At 45.4% G+C, this 23,662-nt stretch overlaps 1 protein-coding gene across 1 annotated transcript in view; it reads left to right on the top strand.

Annotated features, from left to right (window-relative positions):
* Window positions 1-729: 729 nt before the first annotated feature.
* LOC139379418 (dynein, axonemal, heavy chain 2) overlaps window positions 730-23,662 on the top strand; it is a 220,099-nt gene continuing 197,166 nt past the window's right edge. The window contains exons 1-8 of the mRNA XM_071122228.1: window positions 730-782; window positions 2,694-2,767; window positions 3,697-3,867; window positions 4,407-4,635; window positions 6,891-7,001; window positions 8,063-8,301; window positions 8,736-8,927; window positions 18,812-18,969. Of these exons, the coding sequence (XP_070978329.1) occupies window positions 3,700-3,867; window positions 4,407-4,635; window positions 6,891-7,001; window positions 8,063-8,301; window positions 8,736-8,927; window positions 18,812-18,969 (1,097 nt within the window). The 5' untranslated portion in view covers window positions 730-782; window positions 2,694-2,767; window positions 3,697-3,699. The remainder of the gene's footprint in view (window positions 783-2,693; window positions 2,768-3,696; window positions 3,868-4,406; window positions 4,636-6,890; window positions 7,002-8,062; window positions 8,302-8,735; window positions 8,928-18,811; window positions 18,970-23,662) is intronic.

Here is a 23,662-nt window from a genome sequence, read left to right as displayed (position 1 = left end):
TCACTGTCAACTTTACCTGCTCCCTCCCATTTCACATCTAAAGGGAGGGTGGATTTCAAAGGGTTTTCTGCTAACTTTCTTTTTATTACTCCCTTTCTCTTCTTCCCTCAATAACCTGTCTCTTTTATTACATAGCTACAGCCCTTAGAAACGGACAACTTGGGAACTTAATCAAAGTTTTAATAAAGACATGGTCACCCTGCCAGCTTTGACAAGTGAGGTGTCTGGCTAAACCAGAGAGGGGATATCAGCCCCAGATAGATAAATAGTGCATGAACCTGTTGCCGTTTAGAGTTTATTACTTTTGTCTCAGATGTTTCCTCCAGACAGCAGGAATGTCTGTCTCACACAAATTTGCAAGCATTTACTCCCTTGGCTGGACCACCAGATTGTCCTAGGGAAAGGGGAAAGGGGGATACCTAGTCAGTTGTCCAACTGAATGTATTCAACTGAAATGTGTCTGCCACATTTAATCCAACCACTCTGAATCAGAGGGAATAGGGTTTCCTATGGAGGGGACTTAATGGCTCAGTTTATTCACCTTCACTGAGTCAGTGTATCAGTATATCTTTCTTTTTTTTATTCTCCTCTCCTCTACAGCTGACGACAAACATCAGTGGCTGGTTCGTTGGCCATGGCGGACCCAGAGACGCCCCGCTCGGGCAAGTCCTCGGGCAAGTCCAAGCGCTCCAGCTCTGGTAAGAGCAAAAAGGCCAAGAACCAGGGCATCACGCCTGCTCCTGGGGAGAGCCTGCCTGAAGACAAGGAGACGCAGCCTGGAGGTAAAGGCCTAGAGGAGACATAACCAAACCTGAGTGCCAGGTTGTCTGTTTGTGTTATCGTGCCAACTCCTTGTCCCTCATTGTCCACCCTCTGCTGGGTTGGAACAACAGGATGCATCTGGTGTTTAGGGGAAATGGAAAGAGAGCCTGTGATGCGATGTCCGCTTTTGGACTTTAATAAGGTGACACTCTTAACTCCTCCTCCACATTTACTGGATTGGTTGAACAGTGCAGAAGAGAACCTCCCCTACAAATGTTCTCGGCAGGACCAGAAAGAAAAACGCTTGCTACGTTAAGTTACTCATTGTCATACCGAACAGCAATAGAGTTGGCAGGATTACACAAACAGATCTTGGACCAGGCTAACATGGCCAAACCTGGACTCTAAATACTAACTAGTCTAGCATGTCACACAACCAGACTCGTGTTCAGGTGGGCGCGATCAACGCTATAAACGTTGCACATAGAAATACTGTATCATGTATAGAGCAGCTTGCCATTGCCTTACGTCGATTCCGCCTGTCTCGTTTCTCGCAAAGGACAGTGGGATAGATGAAGAGTAGTCCGGCTACAATGGGCTGTCTAACGTTCAAAAATACTACCTATGCCACATCGTCTTGTTGCCGAACCCCATTTCTGCCTCAAAACAGTCTAAATTAATCTAAGCTAAAACAATACATTTGTCAATAATGTTGATGTTTTTTGGTGAAGAATTCGGCCCATTTTACGTCTAGCTCAGGATTATGAGCAGTATTTCTGAAGTTTGACTATGGGCACAAAAGCTAGCATAAATGTGTCCAGCAACAGCTGAGACAGTCACTGAAATCATCTTTGACTGAAAAAATGCTTTAAGATAACAGTCAGTTCCTCTTAATTGTGGAGCTGCATGTCTACAACTTCAGGGTAGTTTAAACAGGCTAAGCAAGCTTTTCATGTCAGTGAAGAACGAGCTAGCCGACTAGCTGCGTCAGTAAGCTAGCTAGCAACAACCATAGACATTAAAACAACAGTTAGCTACACAGCTGATCAAGTCACTGCACTGGCAACCAATGCCCTTGCACAGAATTTGTGCAGGAAATAGCCACCGTTTTGTTTTTCTTTTCTCACTATTAAAACACTGTCACATATTTTTTAAAATAATTTAGCTAGTTGTTCTGCCAATTTCACTGAGAGTCATATGAAAGTGCAGTGATATATAAAACATTTGTTTACATTATTTGAATGGCGGACGCTCAATATTTCAACGTGAATATGAGTTCCACGTCCTGCAAGGCAGTTTGGTTGATGGAGGAGGAGTGACGCCCTCTGACATGAGACAATAACAGCAGGAAATTATTCCTTTTTCTCCACGTCACCTGGAAGCATACGCCATCTGTTATGTCAGTCCGTTCTCCGTAATGTATTTCTACCTGTTGCTGTTTCTACCAGGTTGTGCCCTGCTGAACATGTCATCATGAACCATGCAACCATGCAGCTTGTTTTTTTCATAGCTCAGACGCTCCAAATGATTCAATTAGCTATTTTTACACTCATTGATTCGGTTGCCAGAAGGTTATTCAAATGACAAGGCATAAAATAGATTTTTACAACAGATACTTTTATCCGAAATGTCTCAATTATGAATTAAGTCATTAGAGGAGCAGACGTTTATCGTAGTTAATTAAAGGTTAAATAAAAAAAGACAGAAAAAAAAAAGATCCACTGCGGAATGTAATGACCGCACCCCCCAGAATGACAGAGAGAAGAAGAGATTATCTTGACAATACAGAAACTAAGATGTAGTTATGAAAATCTGAGTCGGCCTGTCGCAGCAATTACATATGCTTATTGAAATGTGTTGTGTGTGTGTGTGTGTGTGTGTGTGTGTGTGTATTGCGCGTGCGTGTGTTTGCCTGTGTGTGTGACGCACAGAGGAGATTCAAGAGGAAAGCAGCCAAGGAACGGCTGTGACCATAGAAGAGGTGGACACGTACACCGTGGGCCTGGTAAATCCATCATGATACTGTATCCCCCTATAGCGAGTGTCCTGTCAACAGTAATGAATTGACTGTCAAATACAATGTAGCATCAGAAGACTTACACACGATGGTATCAAATTACACTGTGTCTCCATTGCAGATTAGCACACACACACACACACACACACACACACACACACACAAGCACACACACACACACACACTCACGCATGCAAGCACACACACACACACACACACACACACACACACACACACACTACAAAACGTCAAAAGGCAGTTTCAGTCTATTGGACACAATGGTATAATTGTAGAGAACAGGACGGAGGTGATTTGTGAGCAGCTGGTCAGTGAACCTGCACAGTCACTGTCTCTCTCATCAATTGAATTAATATAATTAATTACCACTCTGAACACACACACGCACCCACCCACACAGAGATGGCATTTCCATGCAGTGACCGTAGCCCTGTGGAAGATGGCAGCAGCTGTGGAGCGTAGCGGGGGGGGGGGGGGTGGTGGGTGGTGTAGCTACAGTGTTTGTGATCTAACTCCCATCCGCTACACAGTCTGCCTGCTAACACATTCTACATTACAAGACAGCAGAGCACCACAGCCCTGTATCTATCCTCATGGTAATATGACCATGACATATTTGGGTAATAATAACAGATTTTCGGGGGTAGGCTAGCTGTTTCTCCTCTGTCCTCTCCATAAAGAAATTATGCTGTGTATTGTTATTATTGAAAAAGCCTCTGGGGGTTTGAAATTGTATGTAAAGGAAGACTGGATGGTGGAGGGGTACGTTGCTACTCAGTGACATGAGTAAGAACCCCTGTGACAACTGTTGTTGTAAAATGGGCTTTATGAATACATTGAATTGATTTGATTATTTTCTTGTTTCAAGTTTTTCACCTTTCCCTTTTTTCCCTCTCCAGAGGATGCTGTTGAAAAACCGTGTGGCTCTGACTGGCATGTCGAAGCTGCCTTGGTCAGAGGAGAACGAGAAAGCCCTGGATAAGTTCATCTTGGACAGCTCCAACAGGACTCTCGTGGTCTACCCAGACCCCTACGCTGGCCTCCGGGTGGAGTACGCCATGCCATCTCAGGTACAGCCTCAATAACTGCTCATTTCCTTCACTTGAGTCGAATTTCCACTTAGCCGTTCATTGACGTCAATAGGAGACTTTAGTTGAATGAATGCTAGGATTTGCCCCGAAGTAGATATCCTTAAGTAGAGATCTCAGGTAGCTACTTCCCCAGCCCCAGCCCTGTTCACACACAGTTAGAACAAGGTAGAGATTCTTCCTTGAGCGTCTTCCTCGTATTGCACCATCAGTGCATTATTATTATTACAAATGATTGGAGCTTTGTAGATTGAGATAATGATGTCCCTGAATACCAAGCTCTGTCTAAAAGAGAAGAGAAATGTCTACCTTCTCAGGCGGCGCTACACAAGTTAGTTTCCTCCTCCTAACACAAAGGAGAATCAGAGAATGCAGAATTGAATTATGTATTTTTTTAAACATTTTTCGCTAATGTGTTCAAACGTATAACCCACTGGTGTTTCCTGCCTCTCCACACCCCCTCCTCTTTCTTCCAACCGTTGTCTGGCGCTCCTCTCCTCCCCCCTCCCCCCTCCCTACAGGTGGTAGACCAGCTGGCCTTCTTCGTCCGCTCTGATGGCGGTCTGATCCTTGAGGAGACGTTTGAGAGCACGGTGCAGTTTGGTACGGTGCGGGGCAACGCCACCGAGAGCCTGCTGAGGATGATGAACGGAGTGCACGCCCCCCAGGTCACCCTCAGCACCGCCTGGCCCGAGAGCATCAAGAACAACTACTCCGCCCACATGCATCGCTTCCTCACAAACCTCACAGGTAGGTGCTGCTAAGTCACAGGGGGCTCCTCGAGTCGTCACAGCGCCACCTAGTGTTAGCCTTCCACACGTGCGCCACTTCACCACAGCGCCGCCCAGAGTTTTCACACAGTTCCTGCACTTCTTCCTCCCCAACTCCACAGGAGTCCCGCTTTCTCTCATCTATTATAAACCCTCCACACCTTCACCTCCACTTCTGTCTATTTCATCCCCCTCTCTCTCCCCATGAGGTCCCATGAGCAGCCCCTTTGCACTAATATATCTAAGAACTAACCAGCTCAGACCTAAAAAAGAAACAAATATTCTGAGAGAGAACCTCTACAAAAATGAAGGTTAGACTCCATTTTTCCCTTTGACAAAACGACTGCTTTGACAGCAAACCATTGATCTGTTTCATGCTTCACGGTTGATTGAGTTGTTCTTTCATGTGTTGTAGCAGCCTATTGAGTCTTATTGTGTTATTGGTGCCTTATTCTTCTTCTCAGTAAAAAGGGTCAAGGTTCTGAGTAAAAGTGACCTCAATGAGGACACACGTAGTCATAATCAAAGACACGCAGTGCAGTCAGAGTCACACACACACACACACACCGTACACACACACACACACACACACACACCGTACACACACACACACACACACACACACACACACACACACACACACACACACCATACACACACACACACACACACACACACACACACACACACACACACACACACACACTTTTCACCTGAAGCAGCAGCTCAGTGGGCTAATCAGCCAATGGTTTGGGCAATATTAAATTCTGACAGTAGTACTTTCGTTCTTAGTTTTTTTCTCTCTTCCCCCTAACTAATTTTATGGATCATATTCAGTCAATTACCTCAGAAAAAATGAAACATTTCAAGGATACCATTCCTCCAGGGTAAACTAAACAACGTTCTTCTTGTTGCGAGATATCGACATGTGAAACTTACGAAGCCAAACAAATAATTGTGTTCGTCTCAATGGCACCCGATTCCATATATCGTGCACTACTTTTCAACAGATCCCAATGGCCCTGGTCAAAAGCAGTGCACAACATAGGGAGTATGGTGCCATTTGAGACCTGACCTATGCAACCACTGTGACTGCAGATGATGCCTTTAATACAGTTATTCCATAAATGTGTCATTGAGGTGAGAGGCAGGGACAGCCCAGGTAATATGGCCTCTGGTGTACAGGTTTCACCCATGCCTGACACGCTGCACTGGCAATCAGGAAGCAGATGCATGTGTCCAGAAGGCTAAGCTCTACCTCGTCCTCTGTGTCTTTATCCATTCACTTCACTTCTGCCAAAGGTCAACTGGATACATAGAAATACACATAGCACAACTAAATCTCTATCTATACACAGACATGTATAGGTACTTCTCCACCAAAGGTTCCCAATCAGACACACACATGGATTCAAGCAGAGACACACACACACACACAAAATACACACACCCAAAACATACACACCCGAAACAGCATTGCTCTGTAGCGGTTTTGTTCACCTTCGCTGCTCTGAGTTGTCTCATTATTTCTCCTTCTGTTTTTGTGTTCTTACTCTTCCCATAAAGGCCAGAGCATCTCTCTGTTGTGCTTCCAGTCTTGCTCTGTGTGTGTGTGTCTCTCTTTGTGTGTCTCCTAACTATCCTCCCAGTCAAGAGGCAGTACAGCCAGAGTCTCTGGTTCTCACTGATACTCCGACCCGGTTCTCTTTCATCTCTTCATTTATCAGGCCAACAACCACTTGTTCTTTCATTCAAACCATTTTTCTTTCATGTTTCTCTGCATTGTGGTTGTTTTTGGTCAACCTTTCACTCCTGCATTTCTCGCTCAAGTGGTGGGACATGTTTGAGGTGTATGGTGCAGGATGAGAGATGCGGGGAACTGCTTCCGCTGACCTCTACTCGGTGGGCTACAGTAGAAGTAGTGAACGTTGGTTGGCCCTGGTTCGTCTACGTGACGGAGGGCAACACGTTACAGTGTTGAACCATTAGCTACCTTTGTTATCCTTAACACTATTCTAGAGATATACAACACCAGCCGTTTTCTAGGAAGTCAATTTAAAATGGCTGTATTTCTTGGAAATCAAATATATGAATGCTTCTGCATGCTTGATCTGCATTGTTGTCAACAACATAATATGATTAGATGGTGTTTCATATATTAATGTGTGTGTGTGTGTGTGTGTGTGTGTGTGCGTGTGCGTGCGTGCGTGCGTGCGCGCGTGTGTGTGTGTGCAGACACCAGGTTCAAGCTGGTGGGCAACACAGTGCTTTATATCCCTATGGAGGCCCTGCAGCGTAGCCCGGAGGTGGCCAGCAAGGACAAGGAGCTGGTGCAGAGACTGGAGAGTAAGCCTGGGGCGGGGGAGTGTGTGTGTAATGTGTGTGTGTGTGTGTGTGTGTGTGTGAAGCTGGCGGCGGCGTATTGTCATAAATATCACAACATTTTCACTTTTCAGTTCATGTTACTCCTAATGTACCTGACTCTGTTGTCCTCTGTTATCCTCACCCTCATCTAACCCAACTGCCCTGCCGTCTTCTGTCCGCTCCCTCTCCTTTCTCCGTCCCTTCTCTGCTCCTCTCCTCCCCTCTGTCCCCATCCCCTCTCCTCCCCTCTGTCCCCATCCCCTCTCCTCCCCTCTGTCCCCATGCCCTCCCCTCCCCTCTGTCCCCATCCCCTCTCCTCCCCTCTGTCCCCATCCCCTCTCCTCCCCTCTGTCCCCATGCCCTCTCCTCCCCTCTGTCCCCATCCCCTCTCCTCCCCTCTGTCCCCATCCCCTCTCCTCCCCTCTGTCCCCATCCCCTCTCCTCCCCTCTGTCCCCATCCCCTCTCCTCCCCTCTGTCCCCATCCCCTCTCCTCCCCTCTGTCTCCATCCCCTCTCCTCTGTCCCCATCCCCTCTCCTCCCCTCTGTGCCCATCCCCTCTCCTCCCCTCTGTCCCCATCTCCTCCCCTCTGTCCCCATCTCCTCCCCTCTGTCCCCATCCCCTCTCCTCCCCTCTGTCCCCATCTCCTCCCCTCTGTCCCATCCCCTCTCCTCCCCTCTGTCCCCATCCCCTCTCCTCCCCTCTGTCCCATCCCCTCTCCTCCCCTCTGTCCCCATCCCCTCTCCTCCCCTCTGTCCTCATCCCCTCTCCTCCCCTCTGTCCCCTATCCCCTCTCCTCCCCTCTGTCCCCATCCCCTCCCCTCCCCTCTGTCCCCATCCCCTCCCCTCTGTCCCCATCCCCTCCCCTCTGTCCCCATCCCCTCCCCTCTGTCCCCATCCCCTCTCCTCCCCTCTGTCCCCATCCCCTCTCCTCCCCTCTGTCCCCATCCCCTCTCCTCCCCTCTGTCCCCATCCCCTCTCCTCCCCTCTGTCCCCATCCCCTCTCCTTCCCTCTGTCCCCAACCCCTCTCCTCCCCTCCCCAGTGGTGATGATCCACTGGACCCGTCAGATCAAGGAGGTGCTGAATGCTCAGGAGACGGTGGAGACGGGGGACAGCTCTGGACCCCTGGAGGAGATCTCCTTCTGGAGGAGTCGCTGTGCCGACCTCTCTGGGATCAGCCAGCAGTTGCAGAAGCCCGGGGTCCGTCACGTCCAGACCACACTGCAGCTCTCCAAGTCCTCCTACGTACCCCCCTTTTGCAAGCTGGCCAAGCAGATCCAGGTGCCAAGCAGACACACACACACACACACACACACACACACACACACACACACACACACACACACACACACACACACACACAGGGGAGAAAGCGTACAGAGAGCCTGGTCCCAGTGTTTGTGCTGTCTTGCCAACTCCTGGTGTGACAGAGACCATAGGAGTTGGCAAGACAGTACAAACAGATCTGGGACCAGGCTAGCATGCATAGAGCAGAGATGGGATATTGCCTGATTATGCAAGAATTCTGAATTAAGACACTGTAGATTAGTCTATTCATAAGTCATTGAAATTGAGTTCAGCTCACCAAAGTTCACCTCAAACCAATACCCTCATTCCAAGTCCTACCTCTCCACTCCCTACTAGGGCTCTGGTTGAAAGTAGCGCACCACGTAGTGAATAGGGTGTCATTTGAGACGCCATGCCTGTGTTTCTAGGATGGCTCTCTCCAAGCCCAGTCCAACCTGTCCTTCCTGTCCCTGCTGAGGGAGCCCTGTGAGGAGATGGCTCAGCTCAAGCCCAGAGAGGTGGTTCCCAAGCTGGCTCACATCCTCAACCTCATCCGCCTCATCTGGGTCAACTCTGTCTACTACAACACCCGCGAGAGACTCACCGCTCTCTTCAGAAAGGTAGAGAAACCGTTGTGTTTTTGTATTGTTTGGGACTGTCAGATTCACTCCAGTGAAAGTTTGGGATCAATTTGATTTTTGAATCAATTGACTGAAGAATTGAAATGGAATTGACCCTAACCCTGCTTCACTGAGACACCCAGTCATAACCCTCCCTAACACCAACCATTTACCGCTCCTTCTGAGAATATATTTCCAACCAATCAGCTGGCCCTCAGGTCCTCTCTCATGTTACTCGGCACTCCAATCAGAGCGCACTACTGCCCCTCTGTTCCTCTGAGAAGGGATCAGCTTGTAGTAACAGAGAGAGAGAGAGAGAGAGAGAGAACATGTACAGATCACAGCCACGCCACCCCTTCCATGTTAGCCGAGTAGAGGGCCACACTCGTTTTACTATCCCGCCATTTTTTATTTCCATCTCCTAGACAGGCGAAGCCGGGAAAAGCGTTTAACCTCTCATAATTACGCCCTGACCTTCCCCTCTCCCGGCGCTGGAATCGTTTGTTGCTGTCCCACCGACCGTATTCCTTTTCTTGTTCCTTTCCCCTTCCTCCGTCTCACTCCTTTTCTCTCTCTCCGGCCCTTTGATAATACATCAAGGAGAGAGACTGACTGGCACAAAACATTTCATCTAATTGTTTCCTTGGGGTTAGTGGGGGTGTGGGGAGGGGAGAAACATAACCTAGCTCAAAGGCCCGCCAGCCACGCAGGTTTCAAAGGAGCCCCTCTCTCTCCCTCCCTCTCTCACGTCTTCCTGATCCGCTCGGGTCAGATCAGCCTTCATCCAACACCTCCGCAGTCTCAGACAAAATGCCTGGGTCTCTCCCTCCATCTCTCCGTCTCTCTCTCCTTCTCCACGAGAAAGAGAGAGGGAGAGAGAGAGAGAGAGAGAGAGAGAGAGAAAGAGAGAGAGAGATGCAACCCCAAGTCTGTTCTGTTGTCACGGTTTCCCCACCAGCTAGAAAGTAGCTGGTGTAACTTACAAAGAAGTTATAGTGGACCTTCTGTTCAATAATGTTTGGGGGAAATTAATGCTTATTTTAAATAGCAGTTTGTTTTAGCAGGGTGTTTTCTCTCTGTTTATTATAATATAATATGCTGATAACTTCACACGGACTGAAGCGGTCCCATGCGCCAAGCATCACAGATGTGCTTTTATGTCCATCCACATGTCCTTTAGGCTCCTTTCTCCACTAGTTCTCTGTGATTTTACTACGCGACGGGGCTTTTTCTCTGCCCTCCGAGCCTCTGTTTTACTATTCCTCCAAAGGAAAAGAAAGCCATGGTTTTTACAACCATTTTTGCTGCTGCAGTATGTGCACTGTGGCACCACTGCATAAAGGCATTCTGTGTAGAGCAGGCCGGGAGTATGAAGGCATCATTGGAGACCAATGACCTGGATCACACTAGCTGGTTCGTAGACTTGGCTCGGATCGTCTACCGCCGCTCCCTCCGCTCAGCAACCGATCAGCAACCCCCAACCGCCACTGTTGTCATTGGCAGGGAAGGAACGCAGAAAATATGACTGTTTTATGTAACTCTAATGACCCCAAGTTATTCCTGTATCACCAGCTGTGTGTGTGTGTGTGTGTGTGTGTGTGTGTGTGTGTGTGTGTGTGTGTGTGTGTGTGTGTGTGTGTGTGTGTGTGTGTGTGTGTGTGTGTGTGTGTGTGTGTGTGTGTGTGTGTGTGTGTGTGTGTGTGTGTGTGTGTGTGTGTGTGTGTGTTACTACTGCTGTGTCCACTACCACCACTCTGACTACATTTTCACTGGTCTCATGGTTGAGAGGCTTTTCTCCTTCCAATGGCGTAAAATTTCTGCTAAAATAAAATCTGAAGATTCAACCTGTTTTTCTCTTTCTGAGTGCTGGAGTAGAACCAGCTCTGTCTGATGTGGTTTCTGTTGTGTTTGAGTTTTTGGCTAATCGTTTCTAATCATTTGACTCATGGTAGCAGCAGTGTGTGTTTGTGTGCACGTATGTATAGATCTAATGTGTGTGTGGGGGGGTGCACGTGTGGACATTTGCCTGTGCGTGCATGTGTATGTTCGCCTTGCCTCCCTGCTGCAGGGGCCTCACTAACCATTGTGCTAATTTCTTGCATATCTTTGTACTGCTGGAGAGAGAGAACACAACAATGTCTGGTTTATTGTCATTTTCTAAGCCCACAGACCCTGAGGCCATGGCCTTGTGTCTGTCGGACACTGTTTCCGCTAATGCCCAGAGAGAAAAACATAAAAACCAAATAATAAACCCTGTATGATAATAGTTGAAGTAGTATGATCATTTTGGAACGAGCGGTAATTGATGAATATACACACGCTCATGGTTAACTAGTCAATGCATCCCAATGGACACTGGTCGACTAATGCACGAGTGAATAGGATTCAGACATACATTTTCTTAGTATTAAAGGGATAATCCACCCCGAAACCACTAATTCCTATGATTAACAGTGTTAATTCGTATTAAATAACACTAATATGTGAGGAATTTGTTTTTTTGTGAACCAATGTTTCATTTAGTTTTTATAAGAAGGTTGGTTGGTAGAAACATTTGAAAAATCAACAATGCAATGCTCTCTCTCTGTAACGGCTTTCTTCCGTCGAAGGAGAGGAGGACCAAAATGCAGCGTGGTTAGAGTTAATGTTTTTTAATAAGAAAACTAAACATGAACACAAATACAAAATAACAAATGTGGCAAAACCGAAACAGTCTTATCTGGTGCAGAGAACACAAAGACAGGAAACAACCACCCACAAACCCCAACACAAAACAGGCTACCTAAATATGGTTCCCAATCAGAGACAATGACTAACACCTGCCTCTGATTGAGAACCATATCAGGCCAAACATAGAACTAGACAAACTAGACATACAACATAGAATGCCCACCCAGCTCACGTCCTGACCAACACTAAAACAAGGAAAACACACAAGAACTATGGTCAGAACGTGACACTCTCTCTGGGCTGGCTGGCTAGCTAGCTAGGCAACAAAGCTACCCACAATAATACCAAAGTAGCTAGCTAGCTGTAAGATCGCCTAAACAAAATGCACTATCAATTTAGGAGTCTTACTCGCCGAGGTCAACTTGCAGTTCGTCTCTGCCACTGAGCTATAAACAGCTTCTCTGTAAAAGAGTGAGAGCAGAGTAACGTTGCTTTCCTACAGAGATCAATTTGAGGATATGGGAATACGACTCCACATTAGAGTCGTATTAATGCACATTGTGTACATTGTGTACATTGCCCATAAGTCGTCAATGGGCTGCGCAGTGCATTCTGGGTGATTCTGGAACAAGAAGAGCTCTATTTCAAGGAGTGAATGGGATTCAGTTGGGCGCTAGCTCAAAAACAGAACATTAGCACGAAGTTCGTGAACAAGACGTACAGCATTGCAAATATTTTCCAAGATGTGAGATAATTAACTTGTTCTTTGGAATATCGTATAGCTTTTGGAACACTGACTTTGAGAAGGGATTGCGTGACGATTCGCTTAGCAACCTTCCTATTTTGCAACAAAGCCTCCTTCACTCATTCCGCCAAACATACCCTCGTAAAACTGACTATCCTACTGATCCTTGACTTCGGCGATGTCATTTACAAAATAGCCTCCAACACTCTACTCAGCAAACTGGATGTAGTCTATCACAGTGCCATCCATTTTATCACCAAAGCCCCATATACCACCCACCACTGTGACCTGTTTGCTCTCGTTGGCTGGTCCTCACTACATATCTGTCGCCAAACCCACTGGCTCCAGGTCATCTATAAGTCTTTGCTAGGTAAAGCCCCACCTTATCTCAGCTCACTGGTCACCATAGCAACACCCACTCGTAGAACGCACTCCAGCAGGTATATTTCACTGGTCATCCCCAAAGCCAACACTTCCTTTGGCCGTCTTTCCTTCCAGTTCTCTGCTGCCAATGACTGGAACGAATTGCAAACATCTCTGAAGCTGTAGTCTTAAATCTCCCTCTCTAACTTTAAGCATCAGCTGTCAGAGCAGCTCACAGATCACTGCACCTGTACATAGCCCATCTGTAAATAGCACACCCAACTTCCACATCCCCATATTATTACTTACACTCTTGCTCTTTTGCACCCCAGTATCTCATCATCTGTATATCTATCACTCCAGTATTAATGATAAATTGTAATTATTTTCGCCTCTAGGGCCTATTTATTGCCTACCTTCCTACTCTTCTACATTTGCACACACTGTACATAGATTTTTAAATTGTTATTTTCTATTGTGTTATTGACTGTACGTTTGTTTATGTGTAACTCTGTGTTGTTGTTTTTGTCGCACTGCTTTGCTTTATCTTGGCCAGATCGCAGTTGTAAATGAGAACTTGTTCTCAACTGGCCTACCTGGTTAAATGAAGATGAAATAAAAAAAGAATATACCATTTTAAAAAAATTGTGTGACGCAGCATGACAATGTGAATGGGATGGGTCAACAGTCAGCTGGGTGGGGCATTCCTCTATTCATTGCCCAATGGGATTTGTATCTCCTCCTTTCTGTAATGTCAAAATATATTTTATATTTGAGATTCTTGCCTTGATGACAACTTTTAGCATTCACTCAACCAGCTTCGTGAGGTAGTCACCTGGAATGCATTTCAATTAACAGGTGTGCCTTGTTAAAAGTTAATTTGTTTTAATTTCTTTCCATCTTAATGCGTGTGAGCCAATCAGTTGTGTTGTGACATGGTTGGGGTGCTATACAGAAGATAGCCCTATTTGGTAAAAGACCAAGTCCATTATTTGTCAAGAACAACTCAAATAAGCAAAGAGAAACGTCAGTCCATCCTTACTTTAAGACATGAAGGTCAGTCAATCAGTAAAATGTCAAAAACGTTGAAAGTTTCTTCAAGTGCAGTCGCAAAAACCATCAAGCGCTATGATGAAGGCCTGAAAAGGTCCTTGCCATTGGACTCTGGAGCAGTGGAAACACTTTATCTGCAGTGATAAATTCATGACAATCACTGGATGAAGTTGCATATAAATATATTTGAATCATGCATTCCTGCTTGGATGATGTAGCAACGTATTTATTAAATACCTTCTCAGTAGTCTATAAGGCCCAATACATTTAGTCAAAAAAAGTATTCCTGATTCCTTTTTCTCCATTTAGTTTTTCCCAATTCTTTTTTTTTTTTTTTTTTCTCTCTCAAAAATCACACTTTTTGAATAGATTAACAACCAAATTGGATGTTGTATGTCCACAACAATGCTTAAACCATATCAAGAGACCGCTTTTGAGGTCTGGGAAAAATCGAAGAAATTAAGATTTATGGATGTAGTTACCCTTTTATTTCAACTGGATTGATGCAAAGAATCATGTTATCATTCTGCCAGGTAGGCATAGGCTACTTTGTAGTTAACATTCAATCACAAAGGATTTGGGGTACCTTTCCATCTACCAGAAGGCTTTCTCCTAATCCCCACCTATATGTACACATCTACCTTAAATACACCATTATCCCTGCACATTGTACATTTGGTATTGATACTGACCCTGTATGTAGTTTCCTATCTTATTTCATGTAAGGTCTTGGCCCCATGTTTCATGAGCTGAAATAAAAAATCCCAGAAGTTTTCTATACGCACAAAAAGCTTATTTCTCTCAAATTTTGTGCACAAATTGGTTTATATCCGTGTTAGGGAGCATTTCTCCTTTGCAAAGATAATCCATCCACCTGAGAGGTGTGGCATATCAAGAAGCTGATTAAACAGAATGATCATTACATACTGTAGGTGCACCTTGTGCTGGGGACAATAAAAGGCCACTCTAAAATGTGCAGTTTTGTCACACAACACAATGCCTCAGATGTCTCAAGTTTTGAGGGTGCGTGCAATTGGTATGCTGACTGCAGGAATGTCCACCAGAGCTTTTACCAGATAATGTAATGTTCATTTCTCTACCATAAATTACCTCCAATGTCGTTTTAGAGAATGTGGCAGTACGTCGACCGGAGTATTTTTTTCTGTAATAGATTTTGTATGTTAAAACTCATTCTGATTGGCTGTGCCTGGCTCCCCAGTGAGTGGGCCTGGCTGCAAAGCGGTTGGTCTATGCCCTCCAAGGCCCACACAAGGCTGCACCCCTGCCCAGTCATGTGAAATCCATAGATTAGGGCCTAATGAATTTATTTAAATGGACTGATTTCCTTACATGAACTGTAACTCAGTAAAATATTTGAAATTGTTGCATGTTGCGTTTATATTTTTGTTCAGTATTTATATAATACTAAGTTCAATATATGTTTTGAATATTGTTGAATTCAGTTTTAATGTCTGGATTCCGTGATTCTGCCTGCGTTCTCCACAACACCGATTTTATAGCGCCCTACACTTATTAATAAAGCATTGTGAATGACTTGATAATGGCTATATAAGATGATGACTCAAATGTATTCTGTTGTGTGACGCTGCAACAAAGTTAGTGGTATCAGTGCCTGGTGGAGCCCCTCTTTCAAAGCCATGATATCTTTTCTTCTTGCCACGGTAGCCAAAATAATGGGCAACTGGTCATTTATTATACCAGAGGTCGCGTTAATATCTTGCTGAGTTTTGTAAACGCAGATCTAAAATGCTTCTTTATTGTAATTTCTGCTCGGCATCAGACAAATTTTGTGCTTCAGTTGCACTCTTCCACTTGGATGAGAATTCACCAAAAGGCATTCTTATCAGCAGACAGCACTCTGACTGATGGGTCGCTACTTTTCTCTGGTACTTTTCTCGGTGTAGTCTACTTTTCTCCGGTAAGATGCAAGTATATGTTCAAGCAAAACATTTCTATGATAAAGATTAGAAATATAATAGCCATGCATTGTTTTGGCAAAAAATATCTTGCTTTTTCAGTGTAAGCTCATTTAGTTGTGTGGCTGCCAGCCAAATAGTGTTGCACTTCTGTTGTCATCTGATGAAAATTAAGCTATTTTCTGGCGAAGGTGTTGCACTAATGTGTTTTCTGGGAAGGAAAACTATAGTTGCACGCCCCTGATCCCACTATTGAAGCAAACAACGCTGTTGACCCTACGCATAATGGGATTGAAATTGCTTAATTAACTCAGGAACTACACCTGTGTGGAGCCCTTGCTTTCAATATAGTTTGTATCCCTCATTTACTCAAGTGTTTCCTTTATTTGGGCAGTGTGTTGTCTTCATCACTCTTCTTCTTCCTCCTCTCTCTTTCTCTCCATTCTTTTATGTCAAGGAAAAAAAAAAGATCATTATTAACTCATAAGCTGGTTAATGCTGTAGCACTCTCCACCTTCAGGCCAAATGATAATTTCTGTCATTTACATATCAATTTAATTTCCTGTGTTTTTCTCTCTCTCCCCCTCCTTCATTAAAAGCGGCATTTGCTTGGTGGTGTAATCAGCCTGTAGAACACATTTTCCTGGTGCCGTGAGCACTCGAACACACGCACGCACGCACACACACACACACACACACACACACACACACACACACACACACACACACACACACACACACACGCGCAGAGCAGAGCAGGGCGGCTCAGCTCCCCAGCCCGCTGTTCCTCTGTCAGGATTAAACCACTGATCAGAGAAATGAAAGGGAAGCTGTCATTCCACATACGCCACTATATACATCATCCCCAATAATTACTCTCCTCCCTTTGACTCCTTCCTCTCTCTCTCTGTCTGTCTGTCTGTCTCTCTGTCTGTCTCTCTGTCTGTCTCTCTGTCTGTCTGTCTGTCTGTCTGTCTGTCTGTCTGTCTGTCTGTCTGTCTGTCTGTCTGTCTCTGTCACTCTCTCTGTCTCTGTCACTCTCTCTCTCTGTCACGCTCTCTCTCTGTCGCTCGTTTCTTTTTCTGTGTCTGTCTGTTTCTCTATTCCTCTCCCTTTTTCTCTCTCTGCCTCTCTCTTTCTCTCCTGTCCCTTCTCCCTCCTCTCTCACACTTTTTCTCTCCTGTTTATTCTCTCCCTACCCCACTTTCCGTCCCTTCCCCTATATCCTACCTGTGCTTATGTGAGTGTGACTGTCACGACTTCCGCCGAAGTCGGTTCCTGTCCTTGTTCGGGCGGTGTTCGGCGGTCGACGTCACCGGCCTTCTAGCCATCACTGATCCATTTTCCATTGGCTTTGTCTTGTCTTCCTTCACACCTGGTTCCAATCCCATCAATTACATGTTGTGTATTTAACCCTCTGTTTCCCCTAATGTCCTTGTCGGAGATTGTTTGATTGTATGTTTGTGTATTATGTGTTGGTGCGCGACGGGTTTTGGACCCACTTTTATTTATTTTGTTATTTTGGTTTTGGAGTTTTGTGAAGCACTGATTAAACAACTCCGTTTATACCAAGTTCAATTCTCCTGCGCCTGACTTCCCTGCCACCAACACGCACCCATTACAGTGACAGACAGGATAGCGGTGGCTGACTGACACCAAGCACACCACATTAAATAGGGGGTTTATGAAACGTTGAAATGTGAGCCTGGTGGAATTATACACTACCCCTTTAAAGCATAGGCCTTTTCTCTCTCTCTTTGCGTGGTATAATAATACAAACCACACCTGCATCAAGAGTCTGAGCCGACCAGGCTGCACAGAACAGATCTGCATACATCTGGTGCGATCCAACCCTGGGGGGATACCAGGGCCTTCAGACTGGCTTTTATGAATATTAAGAATCATACATACTCCAAATAAAACAAAATGTTACACTTGGACTGGAGACTTGGAGTTGAAAGAGAGAGAGGGAAGGGTAAGGGGGCGTATCTGTAGATTATTTTGATGAATTCCACAGATTAGCTTTTTTGTGGGTTTTTCTTGGCCAAATGACTTGACCAGGAATTGTTTGAGTCTATAACTAGGAGCCCTGAGTTTCTCCTGTTGAGGCCACATCATGGTAACTAGGGGCCTGAGTTTCTCCTGTTGAGGCCACATCATGGTAACTAGGGGCCTGAGTTTCTCCTGTTGAGGCCACATCATGGTAACTAGGGGCCTGAGTTTCTCCTGTTGAGGCCACATCATGGTAACTAGGAGCCCTGAGTTTCTCTTGTTGAGGCCACATCATGGTAACTAGGGGCCTGAGTTTCTCCTGTTGAGGCCACATCATGGTAACTAGGGGCCTGAGTTTCTCCTGTTGAGGCCACATCATGGTAACTAGGGGCCTGAGTTTCTCCTGGTGAGGCTACATCATGGTAACTAGGAGCCTGAGTTTCTCCTGGTGAGGCCACGTCATGGTAACTAGGAGCCCTGAGTTTCTCTTGTTGAGGCCACATCATGGTAACTAGGGGCCTGAGTTTCTCCTTTTGAGGCCACATCATGGTAACTAGGGGCCTGAGTTTCTCCTGTTGAGGCCACATCATGGTAACTAGGGGCCTGAGTTTCTCCTGGTGAGGCTACATCATGGTAACTAGGAGCCTGAGTTTCTCCTGGTGAGGCCACGTCATGGTAACTAGGGGCCTGAGTTTCTCCTTTTGAGGCCACATCATGGTAACTAGGGGCCTGAGTTTCTCCTGGTGAGGCAACATCATGGTAACTAGGGGCCTGAGTTTCTCCTTTTGAGGCCACATCATGGTAACTAGGGGCCTGAGTTTCTCCTGGTGAGGCCACGTCATGGTAACTAGGGGCCTGAGTTTCTCCTTTTGAGGCCACATCATGGTAACTAGGGGCCTGAGTTTCTCCTTTTTGAGGACACGTCATGGTAACAAGGGGCCTGAGTTTCTCCTGGTCAGGTCTAGTAATCAGGATAACTCAAGGCTCTATACATAACCTCAAGACCTAAGTCATTTCTACTCATGTATTACACAAGCCGTACTGGTAATGTGGTGTCTTGCATCTTGCCTCTGTTGTTGATGTTGTTGATCATTTCTGTGTTGTTGTTGTTGTTGTTGTTCCAGATGAGTAATGAGATTATCAGGCTGTGCTGCAGAGATATCTCCCTGGACAGGATCTTTCAAGGCTATGTGGTGTCCAGCAAGCAGACCCTCAACGACTGCATTCAGTGCTGCCTGGCCTGGAAGGAGCTTTACCTGCACGCCTCACAGCTGCACCATAAGTAAGGACATACAGACACACACGCACGCACGCGCACACACACACACACACACACACACACACACACACACACACACACACACACACACACACACACACACACACACACACACACACACACACACACACACACACACAAACCCAAACGTGTTTCACACAGCAAATGCACACACACACATTTCCATTTCCATTTGAGTCATCTAGCAGACGCTTTTATCCAGAGCGACTTACAGTTAATGCAGTCATATTAAAATAGCTAGATGGGACAACAACATATCTCAGTCATAGTAAGTAAATATTTCCTCAACGTAGCTATCAGCAAAGCCAGAACTAGTAAGAAGGAAAATAGTCAAGTGCGAGTGTTAGTTCACGAAAGGCTTATTTTTATACTTTTCTGACACACACACACACACACACACACACACACACACACACACACACACACACACACACACACACACACACACACACACACACACAGACACTGTACAATTAATCAACATCACCCACTAATAATTGCATGTGTAATGACACCTAATCCAAGTTCCTACACCTTCCTGCTGAACGTAAAGCTTATAGACGTCCCTTCTCTTCCTGAGGAAAACGACAGTGTCTCCTTGCATAGTGATGGCAACAACGCACTTCAGCTAGCTACTGCAGCTCCTCTGCGTATTGACAGCAGATGAGAGCAACCTCACTTCAAAGTGATGGCGAACGCACTAGGGAACGACAGCACCTCACTACAAATAGCGTAGCAGCGCGTCTGTCTCCCAGCTTATAAAGGAGCTTTTGCGTGAAGTTACATCAGCTTATCCTATAGTGGAGCTTCAATGAGCAGCTTGACAAGGTGAATGACAGCACCTTGCTAAGGAACTAAGTCTTAAACCTGAGCAGGAGAGTTCGTCAACAGTTTCTTCACCTGTTGGTTTCAGGAAAGTTGGGCCGGGGATTTGGAGAGGGACTGAGAGCGAGAGAGGAGGGAGATTGAGAGAGAGAGAGAGAGAGAGAGAGATCCAGAAAGACAGGGAGAGTGAGGGAGAACGAAAGCGGGAACTTTGGTTGTTTCCTCTCAGTTGTCAGTCAGCGAGCTCAGCCTCAGCTCAGCGTTGTCAGGCGTGGTAGTGGGGGAGGCTAGCTTCACTTCATTATGGCCGCCAGGGTGTGTGATGTGTGATTGCTCTGAGGGCCTCGGGGCCCCAGCTTTATTCAATGGTAGCACAGAGGCCAAATGGTTCCGCACACACACTGACACACACTCACACGGCTCCAATACTCCTCAGGGCCCCTGCCGTCCGCACGGGCGATCAACCCCATCCACCCAATTAAAGAGAGTGCTTAGTTCCCGATCAATGGAGGGGGAGAAGGGTGGGATGGGAGGGGAGGTGAAAGCCCCATAGCATAGCTGATGACTACAGCATTTACTCTCTCTATGATACTCCTCTGTACCCTAGTGACTAGGCACTGGTCTATAGTATAGGGTGGGACTAGTGCAGCCAAACATGGCTTTAAAGGACCTCATGAACAGAACCATTTAGAGACATACAGTACAGTGCATTCGGAAAGTATTCAGACCCCTTCACTTTTTCCACATTAGTTTTTTCCCTCATCATCAGTATCCAGAGCTATTTTCAGGTCTCTGCAGAGATGTTCGATCGGGTTCAAGTCCAGGCTCTGGCTGGGCCACTCAAGGACATTCAGAGACTTGTCCCGAAGCCACTCCTGCATTGTCTTGGCTTTGTGCATTGTGCATTGTCTTGGCTTTTTAGTCTCCCAGTCCCTGCCGCTGAAAAACACCCCCATAGCATGATGCTGCCACCACCATGCTTCACCGTAGGGATGGTGCCTTTTGGCAAACTCCAAGCGGGCTGTCGTGCCTTTTACTAAGGAGTGGCTTCCGTCTGGCCACTCTACCATAAAGGCCTGATTTGTGGAGTGCTGCAGAGATGATTGTCATGTTTGATTCTCTCAGTGATCCCTTCTCTGCCCTCTATCCAGTAGTATCATACACAGGGTTTGTTTAGGGATTCATATGGGAGTCAATATCCCTGTCATATCTACAGTAGCAGTCAAAAGTTTGGACACACCGACTCATTCCAGGGTTTTTCTTTATTTTTACTATTTTCTACATTGTAGAATAGTCGTGAAGACATCAAAACTATGAAATAACACATTTGCAATCATGTAGTAACCAAAAACAGTGTTCGACAATTCAAAATATATGTTATTTCATAGTGTTGATGCCTTCACTATTATTCTACAATGTAGAAGTAGTAAAAATAAAGAAAAACTTTTGAATGAGTAGGTGTGTCCAAGCTTTTGACTGGTACTGTACATCGAGGCTAGCCATATCACTTAATACTGTATCTTAGCATAAGACAGAGCTGCTGCGATGTGGTTGTGTGGTATCTTCCGGGAGACAAGTTAAGTATAAGAGTGGGGTGTTGGAACCGTTTACAGCCAAGAATGTTTCAGATCCAATTAGTGTCCTTTCACTATTCCGTTATCTTTGAACTGGGATGCCTCTGTCCTTCTGCGAGATAGCCACCTTTAAAGAATGAAGCACATTCCATCCGCTCTCATAAGAGCCATCCCCGGCTAGGTGAGGATAAGAGAGAAGGGGGAGAAGGGGATTAGGGTGACCACATTGTCCCGGATTGTGCGGGACAGTCCCGCATTTTGGCCCGTTGTCCATCGTCCTGCAACCAAATAATCATGTCCCACATTTTATCAACACATTCAAACACCACTAATTTCGAAAGAAAAGGTTGATTTGTCCCGTATTTCATTTGTTCATTCCAACCTGTCTCTTGCAGTCACTTTGCGTTCATGGATAGATGTTAATCATAAGGATGTTCATGGATAGATAATGTATATCATAAGGATGTGGTACTGGTGATGCTCAACACTTCTCCAATAGTTGTTGAGATCGAGAGGTAGGCCAATGTCATAGGCCTATCGTAAACCAAAAATTTCTCAAATCCTTTCCCGGCAAAATTCCAGCTAAACTTGGAGAGGACAGTTAGGCCTAACTACTTACTAAAAGCGTGCTTCTGACTAAGAGCTACAAAAGTAAGTAAATAGCCTTATTAGACTGAAAGATAGACTATAAGCTAATTTCGTCAAACTTGTGGACCTCTCCATGTTTCTCATTAGTTTCTCATTCAACACATTTGCTGCTACTTCACTCAATCTCGTTTTAAAAGTCTCCCTTCCTGTTTTACATTCCCTGAGACCAACCAGAAATGTTTCCTTGGTCACATGTTCCCAGATTTGTATAAAACAGTTGCACATGTGGTCTCTCCTGTCTTGCATCACCACTTCTCACAATGGTGCCCATTAAGGAAAGTTAGATCAAAGCTGAATCAATGTCTTGGAAGGTCACATCATAATTAAAGTAGTATTCTACATAACAAAACCAAATGTAATAGCATAGTATAACATTACTGTCACACCAAAAACACCACCTGATTTTACCACCTCATTACTTGCCATCTGTAAATACGAATAAAATGGTTAAATTACGAGCCTAGTTGGTTTAGACATGGAAAAAGCCAGAAACCTTCCCGCTACCCATGGTTGGCTGAGATAATGGATGGCAGGACATGCCAAGAGATGACTTTGGATTGGTCTGCCATGTAGCACACTTCTGTCTATAACATAGACTCAGTATTTGTAGGTCATTCTTTCTAACGCAGCTTTTTTTGAAAGATATCACTAAGAGGGCCAAGTTTTGGAATCAGTGGAATGACCGGTGGAAGCAGAGTATGACAGCTAAGGAGATGCAGAACATTCTGGCGTTTGATTGCAAATGTGGAGGGAGTCGAAAAGAGAACACAGAAGGCTGTTGTATAAAACACCTGTCTCCGGATTACATCTTCAAACTAGGGGCAACCAGTATCTCTACTTGCACATTTATCATCTGCACATCTATCACTCCAGTGTTTAATTGCTATATTGTAATTATTTCACCACTAGGGCCTATTTATTGCCTTTACCTCCCTAATCTTACTACATTTGCACACACTGTATATAGATTTCTCTATTGTGTTATTGACTGTATGTTTGTTTATTCCATGTGTAACTCTGTGTTGTTTGTGTTGAACTGCTTTGCTTTATCTCAGCCAGGTCGCCGTTGTAAATGAGAACTTGTTCTCAACTGGCCTCCCTGGTTAAATAAAGGTGAAATAAAAAATAAAACAATTAAAAAAAACACAGCATTCGTGACAGAGGTGGCATGCAGATGCCGTTTGGACGTTTCACCGTAAAACGTGAAGAATTGTCATTCACGATTGACAGTGATGATGACCCAATTTGAAATTAGGTATGCCTAACTTGGTGTTTGAGGTTATTAAAAATATAAAATGTTCTTCAGACTGTGTGGGCATAGGCAGACGTTGCAATTGGACGATGCATTTTAGGCATATTCTGTGATTATATTCAGTAGGCTACTTCAGTCGGGGGGAATGCAAATGTCCCGCAAAATCATGCTGTTGTCTCGCATTTGGGCATTTTAAATGTGGCCACGCTTGAGGGGAGGAGAGTGGAGGGGAGCTAAGTAAAGAAATGCTGATACATCTCCAAGCTCGTTAAGAGGGCCAGGTTCTGCCTCTTTCTCTCTCTCTCTCTCTTTCTCCAGTCAGATATCACTCTGAGGCTGTCTCCCACACGGCCAATATCACAGTCTATACTGGGTT

This window comes from Oncorhynchus clarkii, chromosome 21 (assembly GCF_045791955.1).
Source record: "Oncorhynchus clarkii lewisi isolate Uvic-CL-2024 chromosome 21, UVic_Ocla_1.0, whole genome shotgun sequence".
In the NCBI taxonomy this organism is placed as follows: Eukaryota; Metazoa; Chordata; class Actinopteri; order Salmoniformes; family Salmonidae; genus Oncorhynchus; species Oncorhynchus clarkii.
The sequence above is the reverse complement of the archived record's forward strand: the minus strand, read 5'-3'. Positions and strand labels throughout refer to the sequence as shown.